This window comes from Pseudophryne corroboree, chromosome 2, assembly GCF_028390025.1.
Source record: "Pseudophryne corroboree isolate aPseCor3 chromosome 2, aPseCor3.hap2, whole genome shotgun sequence".
Classification (NCBI taxonomy): Eukaryota; Metazoa; Chordata; class Amphibia; order Anura; family Myobatrachidae; genus Pseudophryne; species Pseudophryne corroboree.
The window spans coordinates 1,019,680,628-1,019,697,390 of record NC_086445.1 but is presented as its reverse complement, the minus strand read 5'-3'; the positions used below and the strand labels follow the sequence as shown (position 1 = coordinate 1,019,697,390).

Sequence of the window (16,763 nt, the reverse complement as noted above, 5' to 3'; positions counted from 1 at the left end):
TTATCTTTTGATGGCACCTAACCCCTGGTGTTCTGTAGGTGCCTTGTACTTGTCCTATATGGTTTCTAACTGCAAGTGCTTATTTTCTTGTTTGCTCATTTATGTAGTCTGTACTGGGCGCTGCAGAGCCCTTGTGGGGCCATGCAAATAAGAGATAATATACAACATTTACTGTACACAAAAAAAAGTGGAGCTAAAAGTAGATGTGTCCTCATACATCTCACCTCAATCCACCACTTATTGGTAAAGATGCCTGACGTGAGTGAGCTTCTGGGTCCTGTACAACTCAGTTAGCATCTGGTGTCCTTTTGGCAAAAATGCATCGCTATGCGAATAGGACACACACGCAGACTCTGCTGTTTAAAATTCTATGTAGCAAGCCTATATTCTTTGTGCATCTGAATGCTACATTACAGTTTTCTAAGAAAACACTAACATAGCATTTTGGATGCGGATACAGCCTCGGTCGCATAAAAGCATGCTGCATATCATTTTAAATAGCATGAGTGGCTTGTGCGTCCTATTCACATTGGTTTGTGAATAAGACGCATTTTAATGGAAAGTCGCACGTAAAGACGCTCTGTGCTAGAGTCACGCGGCTGTTTAATGTGTAAATGGACACATCTGTAGCAAACCTTGGAGAGTAATTAAGTACCAATCAGCTCCTCATTCCTTTCACACAAAGCGCAGAACCTGTGTTATTGCCGGGGCAAGCCGACACAACCTGTGTGAAAGGGTCGTTATTCCCAGCTCAGCTGCAGTGTGAGTAACTGACCTGGCTCATTGATGACCCAGGTAGTGTCTGGCTTAGGAGCAAATGAAAAGAGGACATCTAACGTTCTGTGTGAACAGCAATGAACCAGGAATAACCCAGGTCTTGGCTGTGGTCTGAAAGGATAAGTACGTCTGAAGTCCCAGCTCCAACCTGTGTTCAGTATCCTGGGTTGGAGCCAGGGTTCTGTCTTAGAGTGGCATCACTCGTTTATCAAACGCCGCCTATAAAATGACAGAAGCTGATTGGTCAGTACTTTCTCTCTCTTTGCTTCGCTAAAGCTCCTCCCAGCTGAGCCCAAAACCAGATCACAAGAGATAGCAGATGTTACCTGAAGACCTCAAGGCCCCAACCAGCAATGGCTGTGAAGATACGAGGTGCCAGGTCCCGGGCTGGGTTAATGGGGTACCCACAGTTGAAGCCCATAGACAGACCAACTAGCAGGACTACAAGGCCAATTACAAAAGGCTGAAGACCACGAGGAGCGGCGTTGTTGGCTTCATCTAGGATGGCCAGGATGCAGATAATCAAGGCAGCTGTGGCAATCACCTGGGGCAGATCATGGAGACAGAGTTAGTAGCCATTAGAGTAATATGGTACCTACACCAAGTGAATCAGATTTGGAAGCAACAGTTAGCCCTTCTTCAAACCTTCATTTACAGCAGAAGTGGTTTGTAAACAAACCTTGATGAGACATGTATATCCACAGCTGGAGAACCATAGGCTGGCTCACCAGAGAAGGCATATTATGTATGAGATTTCCTTCCAACTTTGTTATATTATCTTTGGTCATGAGAGAGTTAATTTAGCAGCAATACTTCATCTTATGTAGTTTCCAATTACAGGATTCATTTGATTGACTTTGGCAACTGTAAAAGTCTCACCATCAGCACAGCAGGAGATCTTCCCTAAGTGTAGGCTTACCATATCATTCTCTGTCAATGGATGTGGTGATTGGCTGCCTTTCTAAAGCCTGGTACACACCGAGATGATATCGGCCAGATAGGTTTCCAGATGAATTTAATGACTTATCGGGCATATCATTCAGTGTGCATGCCCGATATGCAGGTGCCTGCTGTCACATCAAGGCCATGTTGCACAGCCAACCTGGCGATTTTGCATGCGACCTGGTGTATGCCAGAACAGTGATCTTTCCATCCTTCAGTAGATTGTTCCGATGTGTACCCTGTATCAGATAGGTCAGGCCGACGTATCGGCTGGGTATCACAAGAGTACTTGTCTCAGATTACATCCTACGTGGGATTATTCCAGGGAAATTTTCCATTTTGATGTCAGGAAAATAAACGTTATGGTAAGAACTTACCGTTGATAACGTGATTTCTCTTATGTCCACAGGATAACATTGGGACATTGTCGAGCGACAGCGAAAATGGCACCAACACGGTCACGAGCTTTCTGGCCTCCCAGGATGCATTGGGGCCTCCACTATATAGTCCCGCCCACTGACTCAGTCAGATCAGTTCTTTCCACAGCGATTATAGGCAGGAACATTAGGTAGAGACCTGTACAGGCGATAAGAACACACATGCACACCCTTCCATACAAGAAGGAAGAGGTTTAGTGATTGTCTAGATCCTCAAATCAGATGCGTCCGGGTGGGATCCCTGTGGACATAAGAGAAATCACGTTATCAACGGTAAGTTCTTACCATAACGTTTATTTCTCTGGCTGGGTCCACAGGATTATCCACAGGATAACATTGGGATTCCCAAAGCCATTTTAGTGGTGGGGACGCTCCTGATTGCACAGGAGGACCTTTCGCCCGAAGTCTGCGTCATGAGAGGCAAAAGTATCCAAGGCATAATGTCTGATGAATGTGTTTATGGAAGACCATGTGGCTGCCTTACATATCTGTTCTGCTGATGCACCCTGTTGTGCTGCCCAAGAAGGACCTACCTTACGTGTAGAGTGTGCAGAGACATTAGCCGGAATAGGGAGATCTGCATGAGAATAAGCTTCAGATATTACCACTCGGAGCCATCTCGCCAGCGTCTGTTTACTAGCAGGCCAACCTCTCCTATGGAATCCGTAGAGGATGAAGAGGGAATCTGTTTTCCTGATGGCACTAGTACGATCTATATAGATTTTTAAAGACCGGACCACGTCCAGTGACGCTTCTCCCGCAGATAGTCCAGATACCTGAAAAGCTGGGACTACAATCTCTTCATTCAGGTGAAACTTTGACACCACCTTTGGAAGATAACTAGATCTCGTTCTGAGAACTGCTCTGTCTGGAAAAAAACTTAGGAAAGGAGACTTACATGATAATGCTCCTAAATCTGACACTCTTCTGGCTGACGCCATTGCCAGTAAAAAAAAGAACTTTAATCGTTAACCACTTAAGATCCGCTCTCTCAAGTGGTTCAAACAAAGGACCCTGGAGAAATTTAAGAACTAAATTCAAATCCCAGGGAGCTGCAGGAGGAACAAATGGAGGTTGAATATGTACTACTCCTTGGAAAAACGTACGTACATCCTGTAGGTCAGCAATCTTCTGCTGAAACCATACAGTCAACGCTGAGACTTGCACCCTCAAGGAAGCAACCTTCAACCCCTTATCCAATCCTGCCTGCAGAAAAGCCAAAATTCTAGCTACTTTAAAGGCTCTTGGATTGTAATTTTTTCCAGAACACCAATGAATATAGGCTTGCCATATTCTATGATATACACGGGCCGAAGAAGGCTTTCTTGCTCTAAGCATGGTTTGGATTACTTGCTTTGAAAATCCTTTAGCCTCTAAGATAGAGGTTTCAACAGCCACGCCGTCAAAGACAGGCGATCCAGATGACTGTGACAACAAGGACCCTGCATTAACAGATCTGGACGTTGAGGGAGCAGTATCGGTGCTTCCACGGACATTCTCCACAGATCTGTGTACCAATGCCTTCTTGGCCAAGCTGGAGCTATTAGAATGATTGCTCCTTTTGCCTGTTTTATCTTTCTCACTACTCTGGGTAACAGAGATATTGGAGGGAACAGATATGCCAGCTGAAACCTCCATTCTACTGACAGTGCGTCTACCAGGACTGCTCCTGGGTCCCTTGTTCTTGATCCGTACCTCGGAACTTTGTTGTTTAGACGAGACGCCATAAGGTCTATCTCCGGTAGACCCCATCTGTTCACCAGTGTCTGAAACACTTCTGGGTGTAGTGTCCATTCGGTTTCCTGAATGGTGTGCCGACTGAGAAAATCCACTTCCCAATTTAGTACACCCGGGACAAATACTGCTGACAATGCTGGGAGATGGAGTTCTGCCCACTTTAGAATGGGAGTTACTTCCTCCATCAGACTCTTGCTGTGAGTCCCTCCTTGATGATTTAGGTATGCTACTGCCGTCGCATTGTCTGAGCGGATCTGGACTGGTCTTCCTTGTAGATTGTCCTTTGCCTGAACTAGGGCCAAGTAAATGGCTCTTATTTCTAACAGATTTATCGGCAGGCGACTTTCCCTTGCGGTCCATTTTCCCTGGAACCATAGGCTTCCGAGTACCGCCCCCCAACCTTGCAGGCTGGCATCTGTCGTCAGGACTTGCCACTCTTTTATCCAAAAGGGTCTCCCCTTGTTTAAATGGTCTGTCTGTAGCCACCATGCTAGAGACCTTTTTACATTTACTGGAATCTTTATCATCTGCTACTTTATTGTTTGATGATTTCCGTTCCATTTTGTCAAAATGAGATGCTGCAATGGTCTGGAGTGGAATTGCGCATATTCCACCATGTCGAACGTTGATACCATCAGACCCAACAGTCGCATTGCTGCATGGACTGACATTGTCTGGGCTTGCAACGCTTCCTGAGCCATGACCTGCACCTTGACTATTTTCTTCTCTGGTAAGAGAACTCTGTAGGTCTGAATCCAATATGGCTCCCAAATGAACCATCCGCTGTGATGGATTCAGGGACGACTTCTCCCAATTTATGAGCCACCCGTGTCTCTGTAAACAAACTATCGTCTGTTGGAGATGGCTCAACAGTAAATCTTGCGACTGTGCTAAGATTAATAGGTCGTCTAGGTATGGGAATATCCTTATCCCTTGTTTGCGCAGACAAGCTGCCATAACCACCATGATCTTGGTAAACACCCTGGGTGCTGTAGCTAGCCCGAAGGGCAGAGCTTGGAACTGGAAGTGTTCCTTGAGGATGGCAAACCTGAGGTAACACTGATGTGATAGTGCTATAGGCAAGCATCCCGCACATCCAGAGATACCATATAGTCTCCCGGTTCCATAGCCAACATTATGGAGCGTAACGTCTCCATGTGGAACTTCGGGATCCATATGTAATTGTTCAACATCTTCAGATTTAGAATTGGTCGATTTGACCCATTTGGTTTCTGGATTAGAAACAGATTGGAGTAATACCCCTGTCCCTTTTGTGATGGAGGTACTGGGACAATCACACCTGACTGCAGTAATTTTTGGACTGCTTCTTGCAGGGCATTGGCCTTCGACTCTATACGAGACGGGCTGGTGCAAAAAAATCTTTGAGGAGGCTGCCTCCTGAATGGGAACCCATACCCCTGAGATACTACCTTCTGCACCCAGGCATCTGTTGTTGACTGTTGCCATGTGTGTGCAAATTGCAGGAGTCAGCCCCCAACCCTGGAATCCTCCAGGCGGAGGCCCGTCTCTTCAGGCTGAGGGCTTTTGTTCAGGTTTGGAAGCTGGCTTTTTGCTAGCCCACTGCTTCCTACCCCTGGATTTAAACTGGGGTTGTTTAGGCTCCTCTTTACCTTTCGCTTTGCTTTGCCAGCGAAATTAGCGAAATTTTAAACCCTTGGACTTAGGGTTGTAGGTAGCCGGAAATCTGACCTTCGATTCAGCCTCTGACTCTAGGATATCCGATAAAGGTTTTCCAAATAATATATTACCCATGAAAGGCAATGCTTCCAATTCCTTCTTGGACTCCGCATCTGCCTTCCAGGTCCGTAGCCAGACTGCTCTGCGAGCGACTACTGCCAGGGCTGAAGCTTTAGAAGCAACAGTGCCTACATCAATGGCTGCTTCTTCTAAATACTGGGCAGATTGTCTTAAACGGCAAAGACGATCCTCTTGCTCCCTAGTAGGAGAGGGGATGTCATTCTCTAGTTCCTCTATCCATTCGCCCATTGCCTTTGCTACCCAGGCCGAAGCCATAGCAGGTCTTACCACTGCACCCACAAGAGAAAAAATATTTTTCAATAGGCTCTCTACCCTCCTGTCTGTGACATCATTCAAAGAGGTAGATGACAGTGGCAAAGCAGATTTGTGCACGAGTCGCAGAACATGTGCATCTACTTTTGGAGGAACTTCTTTCTTTGAACAATCTCCAGCAGGAAATTGATCATAAGAATCCCATCTCCTAGGAATCTTATACTTTTTACCGGGCGCTGCCCAAGACTCATCCATCATTTCCGTCAACAACTCTGACGCTGGAAATTCAGCTTTCACTGACTTTGTTCGTTTAAATACAGGTGCTTTTGCTTTTAACGCTGTCTTGGCTGGTTCTTCCAGAGAAAGCACAGCCTTCACTGCATTAATGAGTTCAGCTACATCATCTGAACTAAAGCTCTGCGACTGATCATCATACGGAGTTGAATCTATTGTTTCCGCATCATCATCCGATGTATCCTCTTGTGTAGTCTGCCATACAGACGTATCTGTCTTAGTCTTACCTACCCCTTGGTTGCTTGTAGAGGCTACTGGAACCAAACCATAGGAAGGGAGATGCATGTATGGGTTCATAGTGTAACCTAACCCTTGAGGTGGTGCTACTGGAGCTAACCTGTCCGCTATTGAAGACAGAGTCTTTGCGAACATATTCCATGGTGGCTCTACTGGAGGTTGAACTAACTCCTGTTTTTTACTTCGCTGAAAAGCGAAACAGTTTGCACACAAACTCTCATAAGTGACCAATTGATTCATATCAATTACCCCTGACTTACAAGATGAGCATGTTAGGGCTATGGGAGTGCTTGACAAATTCTCCTCATCACTTTTGCCGCTCACAAACATTTTTTCTGATATTGACTACACAATTTTGTGACTGAACCACACCCTATAATCAGTATATAGAGGTGAAATCAATCTGACCACAGTGCACCTGATTTGAGGGTCAGAACAGGACTGACATTACACAGAAAAGTCAGCACACATACTAGCAGTCAGTCACATGTTAAAGCATTAGACATTGTCATATGAGAATACAACCTCCATAATAACTTTTCTCTAACGTCCTAGTGGATGCTGGGGACTCCGAAAGGACCATGGGGAATAGCGGCTCCGCAGGAGACTGGGCACAAAAGTAAAAAGCTTTAGGACTACCTGGTGTGCTGCACTGGCTCCTCCCCCTATGACCCTCCTCCAAGCCTCAGTTAGATTTTTGTGCCCGAACGAGATGGGTGCAGGCTAAGGGGCTCTCCTGAGCTGCTTAGTGTAAAAGTAAAAGTAGGTTTTTTATTTTCAGTGAGACCTGCTGGCAACAGGCTCACTGCACCGAGGGACTAAGGGGAGAAGAAGCGAACTCACCTGCGTGCAGAGTGGATTGGGCTTCTTAGGCTACTGGACATTAGCTCCAGAGGGACGATCACAGGCCCAGCCATGGATGGGTCCCGGAGCCGCGCCGCCGGCCCCCTTACAGAGCCAGAAGAGTGAAGAGGTCCGGAAAATCGGCGGCAGAAGACGTCCTGTCTTCAATAAGGTAGCGCACAGCACCGCAGCTGTGCGCCATTGCTCTCAGCACACTTCACACTCCGGTCACTGAGGGTGCAGGGCGCTGGGGGGGGCGCCCTGAGACGCAATAAAAACCCTTTGTTTGGCAAAAAATACATCACATATAGCTCCTGGGCTATATGGATGCATTTAACCCCTGCCAATTTTTCCATTAAAAAGCGGGAGAAAGGCCGCCGATAAGGGGGCGGAGCCTATCTCCTCAGCACACTGGCGCCATTTTTTCCTCACAGCTCCGTTGGAGGAAGGCTCCCTGACTCTCCCCTGCAGTCCTGCACTACAGAAACAGGGTAAAACAAGAGAGGGGGGGGGCACTAAATTGGCATATTAATATATACAGCAGCTATATTAGGGAAAAACACTTATATAAGGTTATCCCTATATATATATATATATATATATATATATATATATATATATATATATATATATATATATATATATATATATATCGCTCTGGTGTGTGCTGGCAAACTCTCCCTCTGTCTCCCCAAAGGGCTAGTGGGGTCCTGTCCTCTATCAGAGCATTCCCTGTGTGTGCTGTGTGTCGGTACGCTGTGCCGACATGTATGAGGAGGAAAATGTGGAGGCGGAGCAATTGCCTGTGTTAGTGATGTCACCCCCTAGGGAGTTGACACCTGACTGGATGGTCTTATGGAAAGAATTACGTGATAGTGTCGGCACTTTACAAAAGACTGTTGACGACATGAGACAGCCGGCAAATCAGTTAATACCTGTACAGGCGTCTCAAACACCGTCAGGGGCTATAAAACGCCCGTTACCTCAGGTCGATACAGACACTGACACGGACACTGACTCCAGTGTCGACGGTGAGGAAACAAACGTATTTTCCAGTAGGGCCACACGTTACATGATCACGGCAATGAAGGAGGTTTTGAACATTTCTGATACTACAAATACCACAAAAAAGGGTATTATGTGGGGTGTGAAAAAACTACCCGTAGTTTTTCCTGAATCAGATGAATTAAATGAGGTGTGTGATGAAGCGTGGGTTTCCCCCGATAAAAAACTGCTAATTTCTAAAAAATTATTGGCATTATACCCTTTCCCGCCAGAGGTTAGGGCGCGTTGGGAAACACCCCCTAGAGTGGATAAGGCGCTCACACGCTTATCAAAACAAGTGGCGTTACCGTCTCCGGATACGGCCGCCCTCAAGGAACCAGCTGATAGGAAGCTGGAAAATATCCTAAAAAGTATATACACACATACTGGTATTATACTGCGACCAGCAATCGCCTCAGCCTGGATGTGCAGTGCTGGGGTGGCTTGGTCGGATTCCCTGACTGAAAATATTGATACCCTGGACAGGGACAATATATTATTGACTATAGAGCATTTAAAGGATGCATTTCTATATATGCGTGATGCACAGAGGGATATTTGCACTCTGGCATCAAGAGTAAGTGCGATGTCCATTTCTGCCAGAAGAGGGTTATGGACGCAACAGTGGTCAGGTGATGCGGATTCCAAACGGCATATGGAAGTATTGCCGTATAAAGGGGAGGAGTTATTTGGGGTCGGTCTATCGGACCTGGTGGCCACGGCAACAGCTGGGAAATCCACCTTTTTACCCCAAGTCACCTCGCAGCAGAAAAAGATACCGTCTTTTCAGGCTCAGTCCTTTCGTCCCCATAAGGGCAAGCGGGCAAAAGGCCACTCATATCTGCCCCGGGGCAGAGGAAGGGGAAAAAGACTGCAGCAGACAGCCTCTTCCCACGAACAGAAGCCCTCCCCCGCTTCTGCCAAGTCCTCAGCATGACGCTGGGGCCTTACAAGCGGACTCAGGCACGGTGGGGGCCCGTCTCAAGAATTTCAGCGCGCAGTGGGCTCACTCGCAAGTGGACCCCTGGATCCTGCAGGTAGTATCTCAGGGGTACAAATTGGAATTCGAGATGTCTCCCCCTCGCCGGTTCCTGAAGTCTGCTTTACCAACGTCTCTCCCCGACAGGGAGGCGGTATTGGAAGCCATTCACAAGCTGTATTCCCAGCAAGTGATAATCAAGGTACCCCTCCTTCACCAGGGAAAGGGGTATTATTCCACGCTGTTTGTGGTACCGAAGCCGGACGGCTCGGTGAGACCCATTTTAAATCTGAAATCCTTGAACACTTACATAAAAAGGTTCAAGTTCAAGATGGAGTCACTCAGAGCAGTGATAGCGAACCTGGAAGAAGGGGACTATATGGTGTCTCTGGACATCAAGGATGCTTACCTCCATGTCCCAATTTGCCCTTCTCACCAAGGGTACCTCAGGTTTGTGGTACAGAACTGTCACTATCAGTTTCAGACGCTGCCGTTTGGATTGTCCACGGCACCCCGGGTCTTTACCAAGGTAATGGCCGAAATGATGATTCTTCTTCGAAGAAAAGGCGTCTTAATTATCCCTTACTTGGACGATCTGATAAGGGCAAGGTCCAGGGAACAGTTAGAGGTCGGAGTAGCACTCTCTCAAGTAGTACTACGACAGCACGGATGGATTCTAAATATTCCAAAATCGCAGCTGATTCCGACGACACGTCTGCTGTTCCTAGGAATGATTCTGGACACAGTACAGAAAAAGGTGTTTCTCCCGGAAGAGAAAGCCAGGGAGTTATCCGACCTAGTCAGGAACCTCCTAAGACCAGGCCAAGTGTCAGTACATCAATGCACAAGGGTCCTGGGAAAGATAGTGGCTTCTTACGAAGCGATTCCATTCGGCAGATTCCACGCAAGAACTTTTCAGTGGGATCTGCTGGACAAATGGTCCGGATCGCATCTTCAAATGCATCAGCGGATAACCCTGTCTCCAAGGACAAGGGTGTCTCTCCTGTGGTGGTTACACAGTGCTCATCTCCTAGAGGGCCGCAGATTCGGCATTCAGGATTAGGTCCTGGTGACCACGGATGCCAGCCTTAGAGGCTGGGGAGCAGTCACACAGGGAAAAAATTTCCAGGGCTTGTGGTCAAGCATGGAAACGTCACTTCACATAAATATCCTGGAACTAAGGGCCATTTACAATGCCCTAAGTCAGGCGAGACCTCTGCTTCAGGGTCAGCCGGTGTTGATCCAGTCGGACAACATCACGGCAGTCGCCCACGTAAACAGACAGGGCGGCACAAGAAGCAGGAGGGCAATGACGGAAGTGGCAAGGATTCTTCGCTGGGCGGAAAATCATGTGATAGCACTGTCAGCAGTGTTCATTCCGGGAGTGGACAACTGGGAAGCAGACTTCCTCAGCAGGCACGATCTTCACCCGGGGGAGTGGGGACTTCACCCAGAAGTCTTCCACATGATTGTGAACCGTTGGGAAAAACCAAAGGTGGACATGATGGCGTCCCGCCTCAACAAAAAACTGGACAGGTATTGCGCCAGGTCAAGGGACCCTCAGGCAATAGCTGTGGACGCTCTGGTAACACCGTGGGTGTACCAGTCAGTGTATGTGTTCCCTCCTCTTCCTCTCATACCAAAAGTACTGAGAATCATAAGAAGGAGAGGAGTAAAGACTATACTCGTGGCTCCGGATTGGCCAAGAAGGACTTGGTACCCGGAAATTCAAGAGATGCTCACGGAAGACCCGTGGCCTCTACCTCTTCCTTGATATATTTCTGACATACAGCGCAGCCGTTTTTCATGCTTTTTTTACCTCTAAGAAAGGACCTGCTCCAGCAGGGACCATGTCTGTTCCAAGACTTACCGCGGCTGCGTTTGACGGCATGGCGGTTGAACGCCGGATCCTGAAGGAAAAAGGCATTCCGGATGAAGTCATCCCTACCCTGATCAAAGCCAGGAAGGATGTGACCGTACAACATTATCACCGTATTTGGCGAAAATATGTTGCGTGGTGCGAGGCCAGGAAGGCCCCTACAGAGGAATTTCAACTGGGTCGATTCCTGCATTTCCTGCAAACAGGACTGTCTATGGGCCTCAAATTAGGGTCCATTAAGGTTCAAATTTCGGCCCTGTCAATATTCTTCCAAAAAGAACTAGCTTCTGTTCCTGAAGTTCAGACGTTTGTCAAGGGAGTACTGCATATACAGCCTCCTTTTGTGCCTCCAGTGGCACCTTGGGATCTCAATGTAGTGTTGGGATTCCTAAAATCACATTGGTTTGAACCACTCACCACTGTGGACTTAAAATATCTCACATGGAAAGTGGTAATGCTGTTAGCCCTGGCTTCAGCCAGGCGTGTTTCAGAATTGGTGGCTTTATCCTATAAAAGCCCTTACCTAATTTTTCATACGGACAGGGCAGAATTGAGGACTCGTCCTCAATTTCTCCCTAAGGTGGTTTCAGCTTTTCACTTAAACCAGCCTATTGTGGTGCCTGCGGCTACTAGGGACTTGGAGGATTCCAAGTTGCTGGATGTAGTCAGGGCCCTGAAAATATATGTTTCCAGGACGGCTGGAGTCAGAAAATCTGACTCGCTGTTTATCCTGTATGCACCCAACAAGCTGGGTGCTCCTGCTTCTAAGCAGACGATTGCTCGTTGGATTTGTAGTACAATTCAGCTTGCACATTCGGTGGCAGGCCTGCCACAGCCAAAATCTGTAAAAGCCCATTCCACACGGAAAGTGGGCTCATCTTGGGCGGCTGCCCGAGTGGTCTCGGCTTTGCAACTTTGCAGAGCAGCTACTTGGTCAGGGGCAAACACGTTTGCTAAATTCTACAAATTTGATACCCTGGCTGAGGAGGACCTGGAGTTCTCTCATTCGGTGCTGCAGAGTCATCCGCACTCTCCCGCCCGTTTGGGAGCTTTGGTATAATCCCCATGGTCCTTTCGGAGTCCCCAGCATCCACTAGGACGTTAGAGAAAATAAGAATTTACTTACCGATAATTCTATTTCTCATAGTCCGTAGTGGATGCTGGGCGCCCATCCCAAGTGCGGATTGTCTGCATTACTTGTACTTAGTTATTGTTACAAAAATCGGGTTATTGTTGTTGTGAGCCATCTTTTCAGAGGCTCCTTCTGTTATCATGCTGTTAACTGGGTTCAGATCACAAGTTGTACGGTGTGATTGGTGTGGCTGGTATGAGTCTTACCCGGGATTCTAAATCCTTCCTTATTGTGTACGCTCGTCCGGGCACAGTACCTAACTGAGGCTTGGAGGAGGGTCATAGGGGGAGGAGCCAGTGCACACCAGGTAGTCCTAAAGCTTTTTACTTTTGTGCCCAGTCTCCTGCGGAGCCGCTATTCCCCATGGTCCTTTCGGAGTCCCCAGCATCCACTACGGACTATGAGAAATAGAATTATCGGTAAGTAAATTCTTATTATACATAAGTAGGAAAATTGTACTTCTGTTTAACTGGATCTTTTTCAACATAACATGCAGAAAACACAGTAATATACAGGTCTCATATGCAATAGGTACTAAAAATTAACAGTGCACACTAAGTAGAAGGAATTTTTAGTACTGTATACCCTGCCTCCAGGGAGCGGGATACAGGGAGACTCACCACACTTCCATATCCAAGCAAAGACGCTCGAAAGACGCTGAGTGGATTCAGACGCTACTGGTGTACACTGCCGCTCTTGGTAACTGATAACGGACACGGACGCTCACCAACGGACACGGACGCCGAGCGACTCCACGTGCATGCAGACACTAAAGGCCTGCGACTCGGTCTGGGCGGGTTTATATCCAGTGTACACAACCGCAGCGTCTAAGCTGCGACAGAGTACCCTTGTGGTAGCGTCTGAGCCGGAAGTGAGGTTATTCAGTTCATGAAACGAGAGACCCGCGGGAACTGGCCATGAACTCTGAGGAGGGACGGCCAGGAGAGCGTCTGAAACCCCCTGTTGACTTAAACTCCCAGGATCGCGGCCTCACCTAGTCCTGGCGCCTATGATCCCCGGAGCGTAGCGCTGTCACACTCGAGATGTTCGGCGCATCAACACGCTGTTTGTAGTCTCCACCAAATCAGCGTAGCTGTGTCCTGACCCCTCTAGTAAGAGGAAGTCCATATACTCACCGTCTCCCCATGCTCCGGCCACAGCCTGGTAACGTCTGCTGGACCTGCTAGAACATCCGACACAGACGCCCGTCGAGACAGCACTGTACCGCGAAGGTAAGCGATGTTGCGACCCGGTGGGGAGTTGTTGGAGCGACTCTTTCTAATACACGTTTAAGACGCTGTTAAGAGAAGTCGCTCAAACCAAAACAGTAAGTCTATAAAAATAAAGTAATGAAAACTTGAGGCTGCTTTCACAGCAGCCCTGTGACCATGCGGCTTCCTGCCGCACCAAGCAAAAAACTGATCTGACTGAGTCAGTGGGCGGGACTATATAGTGGAGGCCCCAATGGATCCTGGGAGGCCAGAAAGCTCGTGACCGTGTTGGTGCCATTTTCGCTGTCGCTCGACAATATCCCAATGTTATCCTGTGGATAATCCTGTGGACCCAGCCAGAGAAAAGTTGCAAAAACAAATTGGCAACTGCATCATGGGACTTTGTACATTCTTATACTGGATGGGGGGTGTCCTAATAGATTAAGTTAATTTTCTTTATAGAGCATTATCACTTTAAAGACACATAGAAAGACCGTTTTGCAAGAACAAAGATCAGAGTCTGGTTACTATGTGACCAAACAGACAAGTTATGTAAGTTACAGAATTTAATATGGTAGAATTCAGTGAACACTGCCCCCTACTGTCTATTCGACTAGGGAGAGTTTGGGACACTAAACTAGGGATGGCCATCTACCGTCAATTATTCGAAATCGATGGTCAGTGACAGATGGTAACTACTTTTACCATTGATGGGGAGAACCAGATTGTTTCCCACCATCGATGATAAAGAGCTATCAAATATTTATTTTTCTCTCTTGGGTGTCAGGGACACAGAGCATAGCTCCACCCCCTGACACCCACAAAGCCACGCCCCTGGGCTCTGATTGTCCCGCGTCTAGTTCAATACTAAAGTAATGGTGACCATTGATGGGCAAAACCATCAATGGTTCCCATTCAGATGGTTTCCCTCCATCGAGGTTATCCACCGATGGTACCATCGATTGATAACCCACCGATGGCCATCCCTACTTTAAACGCATGTTGAGCTTTGTACCTTTTCACGGCCTGTGGAGTGAGTCCAGAGAGCCGCACCTAGATGGTAATATTTAAGATGCCCATTGCAAGATACCGGCAGCCGTATTGTTTTGGACCATAGCCTGCCCACACCGAAAGCAACTTTATTACAGGTGCTTATTGCGACGGGGCTCTTTGGACCACTCCTGAATTGACTTGTAACCAAGCCGAATTGCGAAGCCAAGTAACGTGATTATTCCAATAAACTAAACTTGTCAAATGTTCTTCAGCCTTGTGCTACCATGATTGTAAAAGAGGATTTATTTTTACACTAAAAGCTATTCTATTTATCTACCAAAGCCAGTAACCTGGTCCTGTAAGGTCCAAGCTGCAGCCCTGAAGACGTGATCCTACCTAAACATGCTGCAAGCAAGTGGTAAGAACATTCAGATCCCTTACCTGATCAGTAAATCCGTTGAGGACACTCAAATGTTCTGACGGATATGATGCAAATATCCCAGCTGTTGCCTGAGGTCCAGATACGGTCCAGTTCCCACCACTGTAGACATGCAGAGCATCTGGATTATACACAATGGGAAGAGGAATCATCAGGGACGATAGAGAATATTTATAATGCCAAGTACTGAGCCTTTACGAGTACCAAAGCCTTTAGCCTCCTGCCAGTGTATAATCCTACCCAGAGGACACGTTGTAGACTGCCCGGTATTACAGGGTGAGAGGTCGCAGTTACTCAGCAGAAGGGTAACCGGATCACCAACTGTGCCCAGAAACATGACGCCTACCCAGGATGTATTCAGACAGGCATAAGGTGCTGATGTTACAGGGCAAACTCCAACTCTGGTGGAGTTTGTGACCCATTGTTGCCATTTTTAAAAACTTATAGAGCTGGCTCGCTCGGGCACCTGGTGAGAACTGGTACAGGTGGGCACCGTATCTCATTCACAAGAGTAGCATTCCAACACACACTGGTTACACGAATTGAGAACCACAATGGGCAGCCTTACCGAAGTACAGCGCAAACACCAGGGCGGCCCCAACAAAAGATCCAAGGAATTGTGCCAAGCAGTAGATGAGCAATAGTCTGCCAGTCATCTTCTGGAGGAGGTACATGGAGAGCGAGACAGCTGGATTGAGGTGGGCACCTGCAGGGGGAGACAGGTTGGCAGGGGCATTACACGGCTGTGGATAGAAAACAGTAGTTTTATAGTCTATCGGCCCATGGGAGAAATCTTACAGCGAAACCAGGACAATTCGTTTCACTAGGGGCCCTGCTACAACTTCTGTAGGGTTACCAGCAAGTCCTTGAGTTTTCACTCTGTAGCAGTACAAGCTCCTCAACCATTCCCTCCATCCACCACTTAGTAAATCTAGCCCGTTCGGGCACACAACCGCTACCACTACCGTTATGCAGGGGCTGGCTATGTTGTTCCATCATTTTGACAGGCTGGTAACTAGTGCGGATTATAAATAAGAACTACACCAGATAAAATGTCAGATATAGTCTTACCTGACACGCCAGCACACACGTAGGCCCCAGCAGTGACTGCAAAACCAAACGCCATGTTGACACTTAAGAACTGGGCTTTGGCGAAACCACTTAACTCCATTTGAGCCACCGAACCGCAGCCAAACAGCTAGGAAGGAAAAGCAAAGATTGTAGCCCCCTAGTGGAAGCATTGCAGTATGACAGCCAGCATCAATAAAGGGTTTTAAGTACCATTGTTAGAAGATTCCTTAGGTTAGAACGTTTTGCAGCACACAGGGTGGTCACATAATGTAGGTATTTAGCCAACAGCATAAATTGGAAAAGTAATAATATACAAAGAAACAAGCATGTTCATGGCAGTTGAATTGTAGTATTCAATCATTTAAGCACCAGCCACATTTTTATACTTTATTTAATCCTGATTTTCAGAGTAACCAAAATCATATTCACGCCAAATAAATGCAATAGATTTACCTAAAGTTTTATTTAATGACATTTTGCCTAGCCACCGACATTTACAGATATTACTTACAATTAAAATGAGACTCCCCAGAAACTCTGCCAATCCACAGCGTACAGAATGATTACTAGTCCTGAACTTTAATTTGAACCTCTTCAGGAGCACGACATAGGCGTCCATGTTTGGCAGGGCCCTGTGCGTCTGATTAGGTCGTCCAGTCTGCAGCCAGGCTGTAACACAATAGCATGTATGCAGCCGGGAGGAGGGAAGCAGCCTAA

At 47.2% G+C, this 16,763-nt stretch overlaps 1 protein-coding gene across 1 annotated transcript in view; it reads right to left on the bottom strand.

Moving 5' to 3' along the window:
• LOC135050305 (aquaporin-3-like) overlaps positions 1–16,763 on the bottom strand; it is a 19,241-nt gene extending 2,478 nt beyond the window's left edge. Inside the window, exons 1-5 of the mRNA XM_063956705.1 lie at positions 16,558–16,763; positions 16,047–16,173; positions 15,544–15,681; positions 14,978–15,096; positions 1,104–1,321 (exon numbers count right to left, since the gene is read on the bottom strand). Of these exons, the coding sequence (XP_063812775.1) occupies positions 1,104–1,321; positions 14,978–15,096; positions 15,544–15,681; positions 16,047–16,173; positions 16,558–16,665 (710 nt within the window). The 5' untranslated portion in view covers positions 16,666–16,763. The remainder of the gene's footprint in view (positions 1–1,103; positions 1,322–14,977; positions 15,097–15,543; positions 15,682–16,046; positions 16,174–16,557) is intronic.